Source organism: Aulostomus chinensis, chromosome 4 (assembly GCF_037954235.1).
Source record: "Aulostomus chinensis isolate RoL2024-O1b breed Wild chromosome 4, RoL_Achi_v1.0, whole genome shotgun sequence".
In the NCBI taxonomy this organism is placed as follows: domain Eukaryota; kingdom Metazoa; phylum Chordata; class Actinopteri; order Syngnathiformes; family Aulostomidae; genus Aulostomus; species Aulostomus chinensis.
Window position 1 is genome coordinate 9,361,662 of NC_141323.1, and position 19,634 is coordinate 9,381,295.

Here is a 19,634-nt window from a genome sequence, read left to right on the forward strand (position 1 = left end):
TTCGTGGTTGTCATTTTGTCATAAAAACCCCACACTGGAAGACGTCTGACAGAATCTTTTATTCTAAAAATAGATTTCCCAGAGGAACCAACTGGCTTCTCCAATAATTTGCAGTGTGCCACCAAACACGAAGTAGAGTTGTGTGGTTTTATGAGGGTCTGCTGTCCTCCAACAATGAAACTAACGTAGGAATAAAGTTCTACATCCTGGAATTAACTCAGTTGTTGAAGATCCAGTTGGTGTTGGATGGGAGTCTGGTATGAAGTCTGTGGTTGACAAGAAACACTTAAAATGCACCTGCAAATACCAGACTTCTAAAAGTCTACATGTCTCAAAAACACGCTAACTTCTTGTTGGGGAAAAAACAAAACCCGTCTCTTCATTACCAACATGGACCACAAACATGTCGCGTGTGCGTCGCTCGATGGTCAGAATATGTTCCCTTCACCAGAATCACCAAGTTAAAGAATACGTTCATGATTTGAATTTCATGTATCACAATGAAGTCTTACTAAGCATTTAATCAAAATTTTGAATGACAGTTAAAAAAAAAAAAAAATCCACCGTTTTGTTTCCTGCAGTGGCCGGAGTACGAAGAATGACATTAGCATAGCTTTAAATTCAGATGTTCTGTTGGTTTAACTCTGCTCCTGAGACATTTTACAATATAAAAATACTCCACCAGCTTTGTTCCCCAACCCATTAGAGGATTTATGTCTTCCATAAATAATTGGGAGAACAAAGTTGGTAAGCCAGTGCGAGATTTGGGGTTAATGAGGTGAAGCTAATTGCTGTCAAGCTAACGGTCAAGTTAGATTGGCAGTTGGAACATTGAGTATTCTAAAAAGCCACAACAGAACACACTTATTCGACACACTGACTCGTGTACGATGATCAATAAAACTGTTTTATTAATAATATTTTTCCACCACAGTAAAATTTAACAAAGGCTCACTAGAAAAGTGTCAACTTGTGTTCTGTACAGTAGATACAGTACGTAGTAAAACTGGCCGTGGTGTGGCACAGCAGCGCATTCAACCCCAAAAATGATTCAAACATTTGTCCATATTACATACGTACATGTAGAATCCACAATAAACCCCAGATGGCAAACGTTACAGAAATACAGCGCAGCTTCACGCTAACAGTGGCTAACCTCTGCCTGTTCAGACCTTCCGGTAGGAGCTAAATGAGGCTAGCTCTCTAGGGAGGGTAACAAGCTAGTGGCTAGCCACTGTAAACTGCAGCTGTTCTCACACACCAGCAGAAGAACAAAGTTATTTTTCTGAATGCTACCAAGAGGTCAGTTAAATCAGACTTAATGTCCCGCTGCAGCCTAGAAGATTTAAAAAAAAAACAACAAAAAACTCTGAATACATTTTTTACTTCCCTCCTTGTTATCTTAAAGGTGGCTGCTGCTTTTAGTCCAATTGCCTCTTAATTCACTTGCTTCACACTTTCTATCTACTTTCCATCTCCCTGTCCATCTGTTTGAGCAGCTAGCTACGTGCTAGCGTTGTAAAGGAATGCACTTTGGTAGAATCAACCAAATGCCCTGGTGTTAGTCACAATGACAACAGTAATAATCATAATTACTACTGAGCAATCTGAGGTACCAACGTGAATAAGAATGCTTTAAAACCACATCAATGCTAATGCTAGCAGCTAGTGCTAATGCTAGCTCAGCCCAACAAGCAGGTAAAAATTTGCTACTCGCAGTCTGTTCGCAGTTGGCTAGTGTTAGCTTCACTGTAGAGAAAATGTCAGTGCAGCAGCTAGCATTTGGATGCTAGCAGTTGATTGGCTAGTGTTAGCTTAGCCCTGTCTTACACAGGCGTTGACAGACTTTTCAGAGCTGACAAATGGCGACAGCTGTGTGTCTGAACATTTTGCAGCCATGTTTTGCAACTTCTACCCACTCACTGGATGTCAGTGCCAATCAGGTTAAAGCTACAGTCTGGGGTTGGTGTGTTGGCATGCTGTCGGCTCTGTAAACATCATGGAGGACAAAGTCTTGGCAGGAAGCTGGACAAACGGACCAGAATGTTAACCATTGAACCAGTTCACAGCTGAAAGTTCCCAGTTCACTTTGAAATGTACACAAGATGCTTACATCTTTCTTCATCATTAGAAACGACTGCTTTTCTCATTTGAAAGTTGTCTGATTTCCTCCATAAAGACATTACAGATCAGTAACTCCTGTCCACACAACATTTTGCAAACCTTAATTTTGTGGTCTAAAAATATTCAGATTGAAGCAACAGATTATGTTGTTGCCACTAAATACATAATTTAAATATAATTTTCTCTGATGGCCGGTCAGGGATCCGTAGTACATAAATCCAACCATCATCAGTTATACTTCCACTTTAAAAAAAAAAATCATTCATGTTTATTTTCCTGCAAGACGACGTCCTCGATTCATGCTGTTACAAACATCTGAGACTGTCCAGCAGTGAAAGAGCCAACAGAACCAAGCACGGAACTCTAAATCATCCTGAACCCTCCATCTGGACTCAACAGGCTGCTCTCGTTCATACCATGGCTCCGCCCCTGTATCCTCCATCAGACACTTGTTGGCACCACTGTAATTAACCAGACGTCAGGTAAACATTAATGCTAAACTCCCTGTACCAAAAATTCTTCAACGCTTCAGTAAATGTTCATGATTTTGTAAAAGAATCCACGATGTCACCACTTCACGTCCTCAAGGAATACTGCCTGAGAGACTAAAATCTGGGAACGGATAAACCCTCACACTGCATCCTTGCATGCTCACAATTCACTCGGGTTGGAAGTCAAGAGGTCAGAGGTCAGGGGGTTCTCACGGGGTCATTGGCTACTGCTGAAGAAAACCAGGAGCCAATGAAACGCAGACTTTGGCCGTCGAACCCACCTAAAACGAGTTTTTGTGACATCATTGCATTTGAGAGAGATTCAGTGATTGTTGCCATGACAACGCCATGATATATGTGTGTGTGTGTGTGTGTGTGTGTGTGCGCGCGCACGTCGGGTGAGCATGGCATGGCGATGAGATCCAGAAGGCACAAAGTTAACGACTGTCAGCACTCCAGCTCACAATTAAAAAAATGTAAAGTCAACCAACTGATAAAAACTTTAGAAAACAAATATCAGAGGACCGCCCCTCCCCACAGTCGCCTCCTCTCAGGGCCCAGGAGGGGGTGGGGCTTCCCCTGACGGGCTGAGCAGGTAGTGTCCATGTTCATCAGTTCCTTCTGTGCATTGCTTCACCGTCGTCATCCACTTCCTGTGTGCTACACGCCAGGGCGACGGTGCCCTCCTCCTCCTCCTCCTCCTCTTTCTCATCTTTGTCCCACGTTGAACTGCAGCGTGCGTTCAGATACGCTTGTGTGAGGGAACAAGCCTTAAAACTGCACATACACACTGCTACATACAACACACAAACACACACACACGTTCAAGTATCATCTAGTAAATATGTATCAATAAATATTCTTCAAAGTGTAGTAAATAAATAACACCCCGAATCCCATTGATAGAGCTGATGACCAAACTTGACCTTTGACCTTTATCAGTCAGTACTCAGCGACTGTGGCGCTGCTGTCCTCACACCTGGAGGCTGACCCAACATCGCTGATCCGACCTGCATGACATCATCTTAAAAAAAAAGAAGAAAGTTTTCCTCTTTCTAATAATCATTGGTGGACGCAAGTAGGTTTGACTTCAGTTAAACCTTTTAAAATATCCAAGTATTCAAAACTGCATGTTCTAAAAAGGGAAATACACTTTTGAATACTTTTTACTTTAACGAGTATAAAGTGGTCTGAAATTGTTTGTTTGAGTTTTAGTAGGCAACAACATTTTCAAGTAACTTTTCCAGACCTTAAAATTGACATTTTTAAATTCATGACTCTCAGATATTTTTGTGAACCCTGAAAAAGATTTGTCACACAGCATAAAAACTGCACTTGTAATTATTAAATCATTAATATGTGCCAATAACCATCCTTGATTACACTCAAGAAAAATACTAGAAAATGGTACGATTGTGTATTACTGCCATAAAAACAAACGAGTTCCAGGACGGACACGACAGAGAGACGAGAACCTTCAGGTCAGTGGTGCTGGATCAGGTCTCTGGTGACATGAGGAGTTCTGCCTCCAGAGCAACATCACGTCTAACGGAGGTCCAGCTTGGGGGTCTGGAACATGACCAAATGAGAACCTGCGTACTGCACGAGAGCATTCTGCCACGGTCGGCACAAGCTGCCCGCGTCCCAACTGACTGGGCCTCTTAGACTCAGGGAGACATTTTGGCAGTTCAACAATGGACCGGCTGGCCGGCACGCTCGCTATCTGCTACCTGCTAACATCCACGTTAGCTAGAGATGATAGAAACCCTCCCCTTCTTTTGGGCTTCACGCGGCGTTCCGATTTCAGACGAGGCCCGTAAGACGCCGGCCTTGGACTAGCGCTGCTACTCCAGTCACAGAGTATCTTCAGTATTCCGGACGTCTGAATCCTGGAGCTTCGAATCTGTGTGTTTTCCAAACAGCCAGAGGAACCCAACATTCTGCTCTCTGAGCGAGCGCTGCTGACTGAACTCACGCTTCTCTGTGCTCTGACCTCCTGGGAGTTTGAGGCCATGAGGTTTCTCAGAGGCTAACCCTGATACGCTGTCAAAACGATAAACTTTAATCATCCACTTTGTCGTTCGGCGAAACATTCACCCATAAAATCATGGTTCCTACAATGCGCTCCTACATGCCTGGAAGATTCAGACGCAGTCAATCAACCAGACAGCGCCGCTGGTCAGAGGTCGCAATTCCCCATCCAAACTAAAACTAATAACTTAAAATTCATATTTCAGCATTTCTAGTGTTCGCTAGCAACTCTGTGCCAAGTAGCTAATGTTCATTAGCATCTAGGAATTAGGGCCATTTTCCCTCTTGCATTACTGCAGGTATCTCCTGTGGTACCAGCCGTTACTATATGACCCCCCCACGCTGTTAACGGTAATGTAGCTCTGGATAGGCTGCTTCATGCTCATGACAACTGCTTCTCCATGAAGACAGGGTCAATGCATTTACTTTGCTTATAAATCTAAACGGTGATTCATGGTCATTTTTCTATGCAGGTCATTGGACAATCCTGACTTCTGACAGTCTGGGACACAGCGTTAGCGTTCCAGCATAACTGATGACATAAAAACTATATGTTTGTTCATCTAATGCTTGTCTGCTCTCCCAGTTAATACTGTAGCCAAAGTTTGAAATAGAAAATACTGGTTTCTGTTGTTTCATACTTCTATATATCAGAGCCCTTTGTTTTATCATTATCTATAACTTATCTATAAACTTTTATGCCACCTTCAGCAGCCATTTTAAGTCCTAGATCATCAGATCTTGTTAATAAAAATGGTTCTTTTCCAAAAGATCTTTTTTCTCTTCTTCTTCCTTTGTCTGTGTTTAAAATCTTCAAATCTGAGCAGTTGAAAACATTTTGTCATTCTCTTTGTGCTTTATAAGGCTGGGCAGTGGAGAGCTAACAGGCTATGGCTCAAAAAAAGGCTAAAGCTAGCCACCAGACTGCCAAAAAGGCAACTAGTAGGCCAACTAAATCTAGCTGACTAATTCAAAGGTAGAATAAGTGCTCGCTCGTTAAAAGGTAAACAGGTAGCTAAGAACAATGAGCTAGTTGTAACGTGGCAACTCGCCAGTTCACAGTTAGCCAGTAGACAGGCACAAAGCTAGCATGGCTACATAGGCTAATTACACACGGTAAAAACAGGCAGCTCGGAAAGTTAGCCAGCTAACAGGTAGATGGTCTGCGCCTGTCAACGTTCCCCAAATAGCTTCATCATATTGATACGAAACGACAGTTCGCAAGCCAACTGTTGAGTCAGAAAACCTTCAAACCATAAAGACATGCCTGGCTTATTAGCGACGTAATCCGATTCTATGTTGTCTCGACTGGTACTACTAAGGTCATAAAAGGTACTTCAGTGGTTTTTAGCTCTACTGTATAAATAAAGTACTAAAAACGTTAGAAAAGCCTTGTTCCCTCCGTCAGCACCGTATGTGTTTGGAGCTACAGAGTGTCGGTGGTTGATTGTCTGAGCAGCTCACCAAGCTGGCTGCTCGTGTTCTACAACTTCTACTCTTGCTTTCTGTTCACTGGAGGAGCCTGAACGCACCACAACTCATCCACCTGCTTCCATTCAGTCACGTGCAGGAACACATCCCAGCCAGGCCTTTTAGCCAAATGCAACACCGCCATGACCGTGTCAGTCCTGAACGCACCCCGATGCTGTGAAAACCAGCTTGAAAAAACAAACGCTCTTCAAAACTGTGCAAACTTTTTTTTTTTTTTAGTTCCAGATAGCTTGTCTTGTTTCCCACCACAGCGAGCGGGGTGCGTTCACTCTCAGCTGACCAGTTTAGGCAGAACCGTCCGAGGCTGGATGTTTCCATTGGCGTCCGTGATTGCGGCTAAGTTAGTCCTGGTTTTGGAGGAGGATGTTGTGGCGGAGGAGGTGGTGGCGAGTTTGGAGATGGAGGTAATGGCACCGTCACTGCTGCCCCGTTTGGATGAGGAAGTCTTGTCCCCTGTCGTGCTGCCAGATGGCGGTTTGGGGAGTCGCCTTCGCAGCCAGGGGTGTCGTAGTGCCTGGCTGGGCGTCATCCTGAGTGCCGGGTCCCACTCCAGACACTGTTTCAAGAAGTCCAGGAACAGCGGGTCATCACAGCCCTTCAGTGCCGAGCTCCAGTCTTTGCTGCACGGCGGACCACGTACCTTCCCCCTCCGTGACCGTCCGCCGTTCAGCACGGTGGTGCCGTCGGGCAGCGTGGTAACGGTGCAGTATCGCGGGTACCCTTTGGATGACACAAAGTTCTTTGCTCGCTTGGATGCGTCAAGGAGCTTCTGGCTGGGCATGCCCAGTAGTTCGATGATGCAGGCCAGCTGATCGGCTTCATCTTCACCTGGCAACAGCGGGCAGCCGGTCAGCAGCTCGGCCAGGATGCAGCCCAGCGACCACATGTCGATGGGCATCCCGTACCTGGAGCCTGGAGGAGTGACGGGAGGTTAGATTCTAAACCTACTACAACACGGTTTCATGCTCTGAACAGGTAAAGCCTCAGGAAGGTTTGACAGGCATGTTTTCTTTAAAACTGAAATAATGTGACAGATTAACGGCGTCATACTTCAAAAAAAGTGATTTGGAGTTGGAACATGACCTCCACTCAGACTGAGCACTGACAAACTTTCAGCAGATTGAGAAATCCATGAAAAATCAAGAATCTCAGGAAGGTAAATTGTTTTATAAAAGTTGCCATGACAATAATCTGCTGAAAGTTTTATGGATGAACTGAACTGAAACTCGTATCCAGCAGCTTTTTATCTGGTGCTGACACACATTCTGTAGTTCCTTCTTACCTAGAATGACCTCCGGCGCCCGGTAGAACCGTGACTGGATGTAGGTGAAAATTCTCTGATGTTCATAGCAGCTGGAGCCAAAGTCAATGACCTGGAGAACGACAGGTAGCATTTGTTGGATTATCAAGATTCTAATGTCGCTCACAGAAATGCAGGCTGGAGTGCCACTCACCTTGATGCCGCTGCGCCCCTGCTGCTTCAGCAAAATGTTTTCTGGCTTCAGATCGCAGTGGATGATGCGGTTCTTGTGCAGCGAGTCCAAACACTGCAGGATGGAGTGGGCAAACTTCCTGACCAGCGGGAGGCTGAAGCCCTGGAACTTGTTCTTCTTGATGAGCTCGTAGAGGTTCATGCTGAGAAGCTCGAAGGTCATGCAGATGTGGTTGCGGAAGGTGAAGTTCTCCAGCATGTGGATGACGTTCATGCTTGAGTCCTTGTCCTGCTTCCTCAGATGCTCCAGGATGCGGATCTCCTCCGCCGCCTGCCTGTGGAACCGCTTCTCATTGCGGACCATCTTCAGAGCCACGTGGGTCTGCGTCTTGTGGTCAAAGGCCTTCACCACCTAGTGGGGGGAGTGGGGGGTGACTGATTAATCTCATCTACTTGACTCAGTAGTGATGTGATGTCATTACAACAACATTATCTACTGCAGTGCATGATGGGAGGTCTTCTGACTGAAGGAAGGTCCTGGTTATGGCTGGGACCGCTGATGGAGAACTGTTGGGTGTAGATTCATTGAAGGAGTGAGGTGCCTGACCTGCTCTACTTGTTCAGTGTCATGACATAACTTTTGTTGTGATTTGGCGTCGTAAAAAGACTCGACTCCCACTTTGATCTCAGGCTGTGACTGTCATCTCTGTCATGTCTGTCATCTCAATAAGCGCCTGACCGCTGTTGGTGGTCCGAGCGTCAGAGAGAACCTTTTCAAAACCTTCATACCTGTCCAAAGCTGCCTTTGCCAATGACCTTCAGGACCTCGTAGCGGTATGCGATGTGGTCATGTGGGACGTGGATGTAGGAACCCTGATCGTCATCATAGCCACCGTTGTTGGCTCCGCCCATGACCCCTGATCTCTTCTTTGCATTGGGGCCAACAAAATACACTGTAATCAAAGTACCACGGAAAGCAATCGCAAAAATTAGTCATATTTCATTGTGCGGGATTGTGATGAATGACACAAAGACAATTGCAACTGACTTTGTGTGCAACTAGTTACTGAATTATTGTGCTAAACATCGAACCGTCGACAGTGTCATCAATCGAGGGATCGATGCTCGGTGCTATGAAGGAACCCCACCTACCCTCAGGGTAGCTGAACACCTCCTGGTGCTCATAAGGTGTCATTTTGGACATGAACTGCTTCATGGCCTGGACCGGTGTCAGGGGGGTGGGTTTTGGCTTGCCATCTGTTGACTTGTTGGAGGTGGCGCTGGTCTGCCGGCAGTGATGGGGGGGCTCTGCGGCAGACGTCTGGCGGTCTGGCAGGGGCAGGCCCGGCTGGCTGGAGCCGAGTGGAGCCAAGCCGTTGGGCTGGGAGGTCAGAACAGAACGCTTGTTTGTGTTCTCCTCATACAGCTGGGTGATGTGGACCTGTGATTGCGACGACAGCTGGACGGCGTCCGACATAGCAGCTTTAGAGACACCCTGAGAGGAAACAAAGGCATGCTTGTTATCATCACTTCCTGCCTCTGTCTCTGAGCGAGCAATCTAAGAGAACCTTGTCCAAGAGAGTCAGCAGTTTGTGTGGGCAGATTAAATTGGACAGAATCGATGTAAAGTGTTGTCACCCCCCCCATCAGACGCCTCACGAGCCCTCGCCACAGCAAATCCGCTCTAACCTGAGTCTGGATTCTCAGCTGGATTCTGCATCACTCGTTACGTTTACAAGCCCGTTTCAGTTGAGCTCCATTACTCCATTTAAGTGGACCACTGTCCTTGTCCCAGTAGAGATGAACAGGCGAGAGGTTGATTCATTCACCCAAGTATGTGGGCCTCCAGAACACGAGGTGGCGCTATGTCCCCCTACAGCTGGTGGTAGTTCTGCCTACCATCGTGGATCCTAAGGCGCATGGACAGAGCAGCAGGCTGCCTGGAGGCTGCCTGACGCATTTACATGTCAGAATAATTTGACTCCCAAACGCAACTCAACTGGAGAAATCCAAATCACTACAACTTAGTTGGACTAGCGTGTTTACATGTATTTTAAAAGTGCAGTTTCGGACGGACTCGCGCGCAAATAGCTTTTTCTGACACCGTGGAAACGTACTGAGTGATTCTGATCGGTTACTGGATGAGCTCTGCAAATGAAGGTGTAGGTGTGATCAAGAGACAGGTCCCCAGAGTTGCTGTGAGGATTCAAATCCACTGTTAGCTTTGCTGTGGTGCAGGTATCTGCACACTTCCTCTGATTTAATCTCAGAATTGTGAATTACACATGACCGTGAGCAACGACGGTGACAGGCCCAGTGTGTCAGTTATCTCAGTCATCACCTGAGACCCTACAACTTGGCACAGAACTTCCTCTGGCCGTCAGTCATGCACAGGCCAAGCCTGACGTCAATCAGAGGAACAGTGGATGAGATAAGAGACATCACACAGACACGTAAGAATGAAGAGGTGTCTGTTCGGCTTCCTGTGAGCCGTCATCACTCGGATGGCAGTTGAACGAGCAGCGTCACTTTCACTGGTAAACTCCTCTCACAGGTGCATCTTGTTGCTCATCAGGGAGACCAATGACTGACACGAGCGTCCAACCTGGACCCGACTTGACAAACAGAATAAAATAACTCCTAAAGCAACGCTTGCTGGACCAGCATTCAAGTTCCCTGCAGGCTTTCACTGAACTGCATAAAAAGGAAATAGCTTAAAAAATACGCAGCTAGTCTGCATATGACAGCAACTATCATTCACCCATATGACCATTAAAGTGCACCCACACTGCGGTGGACACCAGCAGTGCCTCTCACACATTACTCCAGAAGACAAACAGTCTAAAAAGATATTGGTTCACACGACCACGACAGCCCAGTGGCATGACATCACCAGCGGGCGCACCGAGGCCTGGAGGACCCCTGCACGATTCGTTCAGTGGCCGCTCGTCTAATGAGGGACAGACACACGGGAGGCTGTCCTGCTCACATTTGGTCTCTTTGTGTAATGCTGGGTGAGTCACTCCCTGTCGCCGTGGTGACCAGCACACCTGGGTCTCCTCAGAGGTGCATTATGTTCCAGTTCATTGTCTGTCAGGCACTGGGCAGCACCACACAAAGGTGTGCGTAGCCTCTATTCTACTGCATTCGTCAGGGCTGGAACCCAGCAGCCTACTATACTTGTGAGGACTGCTGTACCTTCTGAGCACGAAACGCTGGAGTCCACAGCTTCAAAGACGCCTGCTGAGGGTTCAGCCTGCTGGGGGTTCGGCCTGCTGAGGGTTCAGCCTGCTGAGGGTTCAGCCTGCTTTTAGCTTTGGTCACCCATCAAGGTTAGATGAGTTTGGTTAGGGTGAGGGGGCGGAGCTAGGGGAAGCAAATCAATGATTGATGGATCTCCATGGAAACACTAACATTTACTGTTACTGAGGTGACTGTGGTTGTAAAATATAGACGTAAACAACATGCGTTGTTCACAGTTACAGTGACGTGAGAGCAAAGTGTGTGTGCTGACAAGCGTCTGCTGAGTGACTCACACTTCCAGATGCAAATGCACAGCTGTGTTGTTTACCTTGGCAAAGACTGAAAGAGGTTGAGTTTTAACTGCTGACGGTGTGAAAGCTGTACGAGGGGCTGGCGCAGTGCGCCCTCCAATCACAGAGCAGAGTGCATCTTTGTTGAGCCAACATGTCGGTGCGAGTACATGGGTTGTCACTGGCAAGTAAATAATAGCATTTGTCTCATAAATCAGTGAATCTTCACTCAGCAGCAGTGACACAATTTCACTCAGAGAGCAAAGGAGAAAATAAATGCTGCATCTGTTCTTTTATACTAGCAGTTGTCTGTGTGTGTGTGATTGTGAGTGTGTGTGTGTGTGTGTGTGTGTGTGTGTGTGTGTGTGTGTGTGTGTGTGTACACTTTAAACCAATCAGCCATTTACAGCATCCTGGAGCTGGGGCTATTATTAGCTGCGTGGCTGCAGCTGAGTGTTCCAGAGAGCTGCTGCTCAGGCTCACTGCTCCACAGAGCTAACAACAGGCTAACAGGATGCTAGCACACTAACAGCAACGTGCTTCTGCTGCAGTGCTCACTCGAACACAACAAAAACACTGTTCAGTAGCTCCAGCAGTCTCAGAGCGGGTGTAGTGTGTGATCATGTGACGCCAGCCCACGGGTTTGTTTGCCGTTACAGGACATCGCGTCTTCACAGCTGCACGAAGCTGACACACGGGCAGGCCAGACAGGAGCCATAATCAGGTTACTGAGGTCCATCAGCTGGTAATCCAGGCCACTCAGCAGCAGCAGGAGGACTTGATCCTGTTTCCATCGTTGTTCTTGACAAATAAACAGACCAACAGCATCCGAGTCGTCTCCTAGCGCTGCAGATGTGTCCTGACCTGTCATCTCTTACTCTTCCACATTTCGCTGGGGCATCAGGATATTTCAGACGGGTGCTGTATGACATTTTTGAAATTATACTTCACCCAAAAAGTGTATGTTACCTTTCCACTTCTCACACTTCTACGACTACTCTTGAGCTCACTACGATGGCTTTCCCTCCATCGTTACTTCTTAGTGACTCCAGAATGCAGAAACTGTTCGTCTGGAGTTTAAACCGACACCAATCAAAAATAGTCCAGAAACAAAACGACCTGAAAAAATCTGCTCTATTCCTGAAATACGATCACAGCAGACAGACTGGACGAATGAAAGCAGCTACACTCCACGTGTGAAAAGACAGCTGTGTGAATGCGAGTTGTACCGTCAGGGGGTTGAGGTTGTTGTTGCGGAGTGGCGGCAGGGCAACGGGCGATGTTGTCTGAGAGCCGCTGTGACCAGGAGAGTAGACCGGCTCGCCCGCTTTGCCTGATGGAGAAAGAAGGACCACAAAGAAAGAGGTTTCAGTTAGAAGACTCCGGGATGAAGACAAATCTAGGACACCAACTGCCTGACCGCAGAGAACAAACGCGCCTCAGACTCGCTCCATGTTGTTTATCCAACCGTTGAATTCATAAAAAAAGATTAAAAAATGTGACTTTTCGCAACAAATTTGTTGATCAAAAACTGGAGGATGAAACGTCCCACAATACTGCATGGTGGGTTGCCAGAGTTGGCTGTACTGAGCAACCCCTACCCTTTGGTCGTCTGTCTCTACCTAAGAACGACAGCTCTCAGCTCATTCTCAAGCCCTCAACGAGTTCCTGAAATACTGTGTGAACAAAAGACAAGACTGGCAGACCAATCACAAACATCTTATAGCTTCAACCGTGGCTGTTCAGTCAAGGTGGACATTCAAAATAAATAAAGACACCTCCAAATCTACAGACGGCTGAACCTGCAGCTGAGACGACAAGAGGCACAGAGGCCCAAATGACCACGGTGATGCCAGGAAACACCTGGGACTGGGATTCCACCAGCCTGTCTTGAGGCACATTTTGAAGTATTATGTCAGAAAAGGGGGATGAAAACACCAACATTCTAAAGACAACACTCTCATTCACAAAGAGGCTTTCCCACTCACTGGAGGTGGTTCTGACTTTGACAAAAACCAGAGTTGAAGCCCAGACTGGGATGTGCTGAATAAGATGTGACGGAGCCAACATGGCAGTGACAACAACATCGGATCCACGGGGACCAAAATATTCCTCAGTCTCAAACATGACGGCAATATACATATCAAAGTGGGCGTTGCCAGGACGACTGCTTGTTTTGCAGGTTGCAGCCTCGATTTCATCTACATCTCAATTCAGCCGTGGGGGGGGGGGGGGGGGGGGGGGGGGGGCCTTGTGGCTCAGTCACAAGCAGGAGACTGTGACCAACAAGCCACACTTCAGTTCCTGCTGAAGTCTCCCTCTCTGATTAGCCCGCAGCTTCACGCCCAGCTAGCCACTGCTAGCATCTGCTCGTACGCCAAGACAGACAGAATAAAAGATGTAAAGTTACTACTTGTACTCGCAACACGCCAGTGTTCATCGCCAACCTCACACCATTTCTATGAAAATGGTTATTATTGGAATCATTGATGCTATGATGTGACAACACCTTCAGTTACCTCAGGAACCTGCAACTCCTGCTGCTGACAGTTTGTTTACACCCCCCCTGTGTATCATGTGACACCCGCCAGCTGCTGTCAGTCAAACACCAAGCCAGTTTTTCACTTTGCATCACTTCAGCTGACACTTTGTCACCTCTGTTGGTTCTCTGAGCAGTCAAAGATGCAACAGCTGATGTTTCTGAATCAGAGTTATCTATCAAACCCATCATGGCCGCCGTCATCGTCCAGCGCAGGCTGTGTGAGCTCTGCAGGTTGACCAAGGATGAAGGTTAAATATAGCCTGATAATCCCACTGCACTTGACTCCACCTCTCCCTGCTTCACCTCCTTCAACTGCAACATGACAACAATGCTTGAGGTAAAAGGTCAGAGGTCACACGGACAAGAGGTGTTATACTTTGATTCAAACAGCTTCATCTGTTGATGTCCATGCTTTCCTACATGTCCCAGAACACCTTTAAACAGCAAAGTGAAAGGGCGGTGGAACAGTGAGTGCGACATTTCCTTGTCTCATTTGCCACCCGCATGAAGTCGAGCTGTTCAGCTCTTTGGTGAGAAGCAAAGAAATGCTAATGAATCGCATGAGAGGAGGGAGAAACTCTCACTTGGTTCCACGCTGTTTCGATATTGACCGACAAACACAGCATTGCGAAATAGGTGTGTGTGACGTGGCAGCGGCGGCCATCAGCCAGTCGTCACAAAACCACTGAGCGTTGAGCTCGACGGCAGCCTCCCGTCTTCGTGCAGGTTCAGATGGACGGATGGCCTCTAGCTCTAATCTGAACTGGCTGTAATCCTGCTAATGAGGATGACGAAGGAACCCATTCAGCAACTGCACGGATCCATCTGGAGAACTATGGCATGACGGGCGCCGTGCTGGGCCTCGCCACTCGTTTGCAAGTGACTGAATACGACAGCCACATTTATTTCCTGATTTAAATAATTCAGACTAAAAAAGGAGGCGGCAAACTTGCTGTGCCTCAGCCTAAAGGAGGAAGTCTGCGTTCTGGAGGTGGACAAACGTTCGTTCTGTTTCATTCTTACTGAAATAAGTATAAAATGGTCAAGTACTGAGAGACACCCAGTGCTTCTCCGACTCTATTTGGAAGTGTCTGAGGAGGAGTTGGTGGTTGGGGTCTGAGGCCTTCAGCAGCTCCACAGCGGAGGGCGACACTGTACTCTGACGCCCGGGACGGGCTGATAATGGAGCAGGGGTCTATACTGAGAGCTCATCCAGTATTTCAGGCTGCGAGCCTTACAAACGCATTCTAACAGAGCTGAACAGCAGCGTCCTGAATGTGAACTCGACACTGGGCTGGAAATGTCAGAGCGCCGGCGAGAACGCCCGGCATGCTGCTCAACAGGACGAATGAGAAACCTGTAGCAACGTGACGATGACAGAGGCTCAGAAAGACGTTAGAGATGAGGAGGACGGAGACAAAATGTCTCACGCTAGTTCATCCCACAGTGGAGATTTCTGACTTGATTACATCGCCGGGAACATTGTGGAAGTGGGGACCTCCTGAACCGGCTGTCTCTGAGGCGTGGAAAGGAAAACAGAAGGGAAGCAGGTTTAGAATTGAGGGCAACAACACGGACATGATTCCTACGACCGTTACCATAAATTTCCATGTCTGTCCTCTTACTTTTCCCACCTCTAGAGACATTTTCAGGACATGCATTCCCTGAAATGCCTGCTTACATGTGTAAAAATTGCAGCTTCCCTATCAAAAGTGACCACTAAATAGTTAAGTACATTTTATGGTAGCGATACAGTTTGACACAACACAAAGGTGTCTTAAAATAAATCCAGTTAACTACAGAAGATTAGGCCCGGTCAACAACTACATAAACTCTCATACTCAGGTATGTGTGGAACAAGTTTCCACCACCGCTCCAAACCTGTCCGGTGTGATTTATCCTTCAGAAACCTTTCCAGGCTTCAAACTCCATAACCTTTCCAGGATTTTCCTGACTGTATGGATCCTGGGAAGCCACTCAAGATGAGCTGAGCAGGGGTTTTCTCAGTCAGTTTGAACTAAACCACAGACTCTCTAACATTCAGGTATTTGCAAAGCAAATTTATATGACTTTTCCAAAGTGTTCCTGGCCGGTCCAGGTTGCTCCTGGCCGGTCCAGGTTGCTCCTGGCCGGTCCAGGTTGCTCCTGACTATATGAAGCCTGCGTCAATGACGTAACGAACTTGTGTGTGAGGAGAATGATGAACAGACACGGAGGAGCAGCTCACAGGAGAACAGAGGTCAAAGGCATCAGACTGAGCTCACGTCTATAGAGACAGACGTCCACCCATGACGCCGCAGGGCCAGTGAGCTTAGCAGCTCTCAGTGGTCCCTTGCTGTACACTGCCAACCTCACATCTGCTTTTTAATGCCAAAATACGGCCTGAAGCAGCTGAAAGCACCAGGACACAGGCAGCAGCAGAAGAGAAGCCTCAGATGAAGTGGTCATAGACCACTGGCAGAGGGAGGAAGAGGACGGATGGAGGCGGCGCAGGAATCCTGCTGCTGCTCCTTCAAAGTCAAGACAAACCTGGACAGGACCCTGTAGGAACCCTGAGGTACCAGCAATAAACACATGATAACAAGGATGATCCACGCCATCCTTGTCTTCAGCACCTTCCCTCAATATACAGTGACTGCAATTTTCTTGGACTTCATCCAGTCAGAGTTTGGCAGCGTGGACAGGGGCGAGCCATCCCTGCTCCCCTCGAACGTCATCATTCACCTCACTTCCCTCTTCACGGCTTTGCTCCTCCATTACTGATATCAGCGATGTGACCTTTTGATAGTAAAAGTGATAATCAAACAGCTTTTCAGTGCCAACAACACATTGTTTGTAGCAGCAGTGACAAAAGCATCACGAGGCTCATCTGCCCAGCACAGACGTGATGTCAGTGTAACTGGCCGTCACGACCAATCAAGCACAGCTCATGGCTGCCAGCAGCCAGCAGGCGAGAAGGGAGCTAAAAGAGACCACGAGGAACGTCTGGAATAACAGCCCATACTATTACGTACATTAATAACACATTACATAACAGACACGTCGCTCATGTTGACATTAATGTGGCTGCATTTTTCTCTTCACACTGAGAACAGTGTGCAAACACAGGGCAGCTTAGCACGAGGCTAACCGCAGCATTCAGCCCTGAGGAGGGCAGGCGGGTTTGTAGGGACCACCCGGGGCTCCTCTACGGGACATGAAGCAACTGCTATGAATGGTCATTGTAGCAGCTCAGCATACTTCCTGTTAGACCTCGTCCAGCCAGCTGGGCAATGCCTGTGCTGCTACTACAGCTCTGTAACCTGTTCATGACACATGGACTGATAGTCACTGTCAAGGACATCATCTACGAAGTGTTTAAAGACCACAAGGATTCATTAGAGCTCAGAGTCTAATTCTGAGTGTCTGGCAACAATCAAAGCCTGGCAGTGGCACCATCAAGCAATAGATTGGCTGCAGCCAGCGGGCCATCGCACTGTGACCAGTCACAGGTCCAGGACGCTAGTTAGCTTAGCCCAATGGCTGGTAGTGGGTGGGAAGTGTTAGCATCAGCTAGCTCAGGTCCAGGCTAGTTAGCTTAGCCCAATGGCTGGTAGTGGGTGGGAAGTGTTAGCACCAGCTAGCTCAGGTCCAGGCTAGTTATCTTAGCCCAATGACTGGTGGTGGGTGGGAAGTGTTAGCATCAGCTAGCTCAGGTCCAGGATGCTGGTGTGTCCAGCAGGAATCCTCCTCCTCCTCATCATCAGTAGCAGCAGTCGCTCTTCTAGTCCTCAACAAACCTTTGGTTCTGTTGACCCAAGTTCCAGTGGAGCTTTGGAGGTGCTGCGTCAAATCACTGCTCCCAGTCAGGAAAGTAGTTCCGGCTACGTGTCTGATTCTACCACTACAACGTCTCCTCAGTTTACATCATACCATGTATTAGGGAATGAATGTTTTGGAGAAAATTCTATTTGATAACTTTGGACTGAGGTACACTAGCACTTCCCACCCACTGCCATTCACTGTGCTAAGCTAACTAGCAGTTAGCTTTTCTCTGAGCATCTCTAGCTCCCGAACATGAAAAATGATTCGAATGGTTTACAAAAACACCAACAAGCCAGTGTTCTTCTCCTGTGACCAATGAAAGGCTGTTTGAGCAGACGTCTCTCCTGCGCTGAGACAAGGTCAAGAATATCAAACACCTGGCAGACATCATTTTAATGGGGGGGGGGGGGGGCGTTTAGAAAAAAACATTTGATGATGATGACGACTTTGACTGACACGGCAGTTGCCATGACTCCAAAAAGCCAGACGGAATCTCCAGGCTTCACATTTGAATTAAAATCCATATCAAAAATAAGGATGGGGTGATTTTTAGCTGGGATCAGCGAAAGCACAGCCCTTTATTTTGACCCACGTTCTGTCTGTCACCAAACCCTCGATGTCACTTCCCTTACACCTGGATGACTTGCGAGGATTATCTTGGTTAAGATCAGGTTCAATTAACACGCAATTAATCGCCCGGCTCTGCTGTCTGTCATGACAAAAGCGTTGTCCACCCCAGGCCAAAGGTGCAATGATCTTTGGCATCAATGAGCTGCTGGGGAGAGGAGAAAACCTCCCCCAGCAGCGTTCACCTCCCCAGGACTGCACCATAACAGAGGAGGTGTCAGGCTGCTCACACTCGATCTCTGTCTATTTCAGGGCTGGCAGCCAGAAAAAATAGTTAGAGTGGCTTCAAAAACCCCAAAGAGAAACCAAGTGACCTCTGACTGAACTGCTGCTTTATTTCTGTCTGCCGAGTTGAAGGCCGAAAATTACCCAGCAACGGAAAAACAGCAGCCAGACACCACACGGCCAACAGTGGCAGTAGCAGCAGCAGCACTAGCAGTACCAATAGCAGGAGCAGTACTCGTTGTACTACTAGCAATAGTGGTTGTGTTTAACCCTGCAAGAGTCCGGTGGTGAAGGGGCAGGCGGTGAGCGGGGGCAGGAGCTGCTGCTGCTGCTGTCACTGCTCAGATAAACAAGCTAGCCGTTAGCATTAGCTCGAGCTTCTTCCTTCATCAGATTACAGCTGATCACAAGGAGTCGATCCCCGCTAGCTAGCGGATCCAGCCCCGCCGACCGGTTCGGTCAAGTTGGCTCGGTTAGACAGCGGGAGGAGGAGGCAGAGGGTCTGAGCCCGAGCCGCACCGGCCAGGCCAGCTGTGCGGGCTGAACTCACCCGTCGGGAGGACCGAGGCTCCGGGCTTCTTGGTTAACATGGCGGCCGCTCCTCTCCTCCTTGATTTGGACACAGACGGACGGAAGACCTCCTCTTCCTCCATTAACAGCTCCTCCTCTTCCTCGCCCTACTCCTCCTCTTTCTCCTCCTCCTCTTTCGTCCCGTAACTCCTCACAAACTAAGTATGGAAGCTCTTTGCAGCCAATATTTGGTCCACAGGGAGGTGGACGCATGAGAACGCCTCCAGGACGCTGCAGCAGATTACAGCCTCTCCATCTCCGCTCATCAGGACGAGGAACCACCACTCCATCACTTACTGGCTCTCCAACATGTCTTGGAAGTACAGAAACTCTCTTTGAACACTCACAATGTTCACTTGTGTCTTTCAGTCTGTAAATATCAGATACAATAGTATCAGCTAACGGCCAATAAATTAAAACTAATAATGTGCATCCCCAAAATTTATAGACTGATGGGGTTTTGAATTATGGGTCTGAGTCTTAGTGATGAGATGAAGAAATTGTAATTATAAGATAATAATACATGAATAACAAAATCATGGGATAAGAAATCTAATTTATCAGATGACAAGTCATGATTTTACCAAAATTATGAGATTAAAACCTAACATTGACAGGAGGATTTCATAATTCTGTTGTTTTTTTTAAATCCTCATCATAAAGTACAGAAGGCATAATGAGACAGAAAAATAGAAATTACAGGATAAATAAGTCATAATTGTGTCACAGCGATAAGATAAAGAACTCTTTAGGGGCCTAAAAGT

General features: G+C 47.4%; 1 protein-coding gene across 3 annotated transcripts; it reads right to left on the minus strand.

Annotated features, from left to right (window-relative positions):
• Positions 1–875: 875 nt before the first annotated feature.
• dyrk2 (dual-specificity tyrosine-(Y)-phosphorylation regulated kinase 2) lies at positions 876–19,042 on the minus strand. 3 transcript variants are annotated; one of them, XM_086201612.1, is made up of 8 exons: positions 18,851–19,042; positions 12,332–12,435; positions 8,722–9,064; positions 8,359–8,522; positions 7,592–7,981; positions 7,420–7,510; positions 6,778–7,049; positions 876–6,693 (listed from the first exon to the last, which is right to left on the minus strand). In XM_086201612.1, exons 1-8 carry the CDS (start codon positions 18,951–18,953, stop codon positions 6,409–6,411), a joined length of 1,752 nt encoding a protein of 583 aa, XP_086057738.1. In that variant the 5' UTR covers positions 18,954–19,042; the 3' UTR covers positions 876–6,408. The 3 variants fall into 3 exon arrangements, with proteins under 3 accessions (XP_086057738.1, XP_086057737.1, XP_086057740.1); XM_086201611.1 differs by having other exon boundaries at positions 876–7,049; XM_086201614.1 differs by lacking the exons at positions 12,332–12,435; positions 18,851–19,042 and adding an exon at positions 9,687–10,346 and having other exon boundaries at positions 876–7,049.
• Positions 19,043–19,634: the final 592 nt, after the last annotated feature.

Coding starts and splice junctions, on each gene's coding strand:
- dyrk2 (XM_086201611.1), bottom strand. CDS start 18,953: ATGGAGGAAGAGGAGGTCTTCCGTCCGTCTGTGTCCAAATCAAGGAGG. Junction 12,436..18,850: donor AGCCTCGGTCCTCCCGACGG/GTGAGTTCAGCC, acceptor TTTCTCCATCAG/GCAAAGCGGGCGAGCCGGTC. Junction 7,982..8,358: donor GCAAAGGCAGCTTTGGACAG/GTATGAAGGTTT, acceptor TCCCCCCACTAG/GTGGTGAAGGCCTTTGACCA.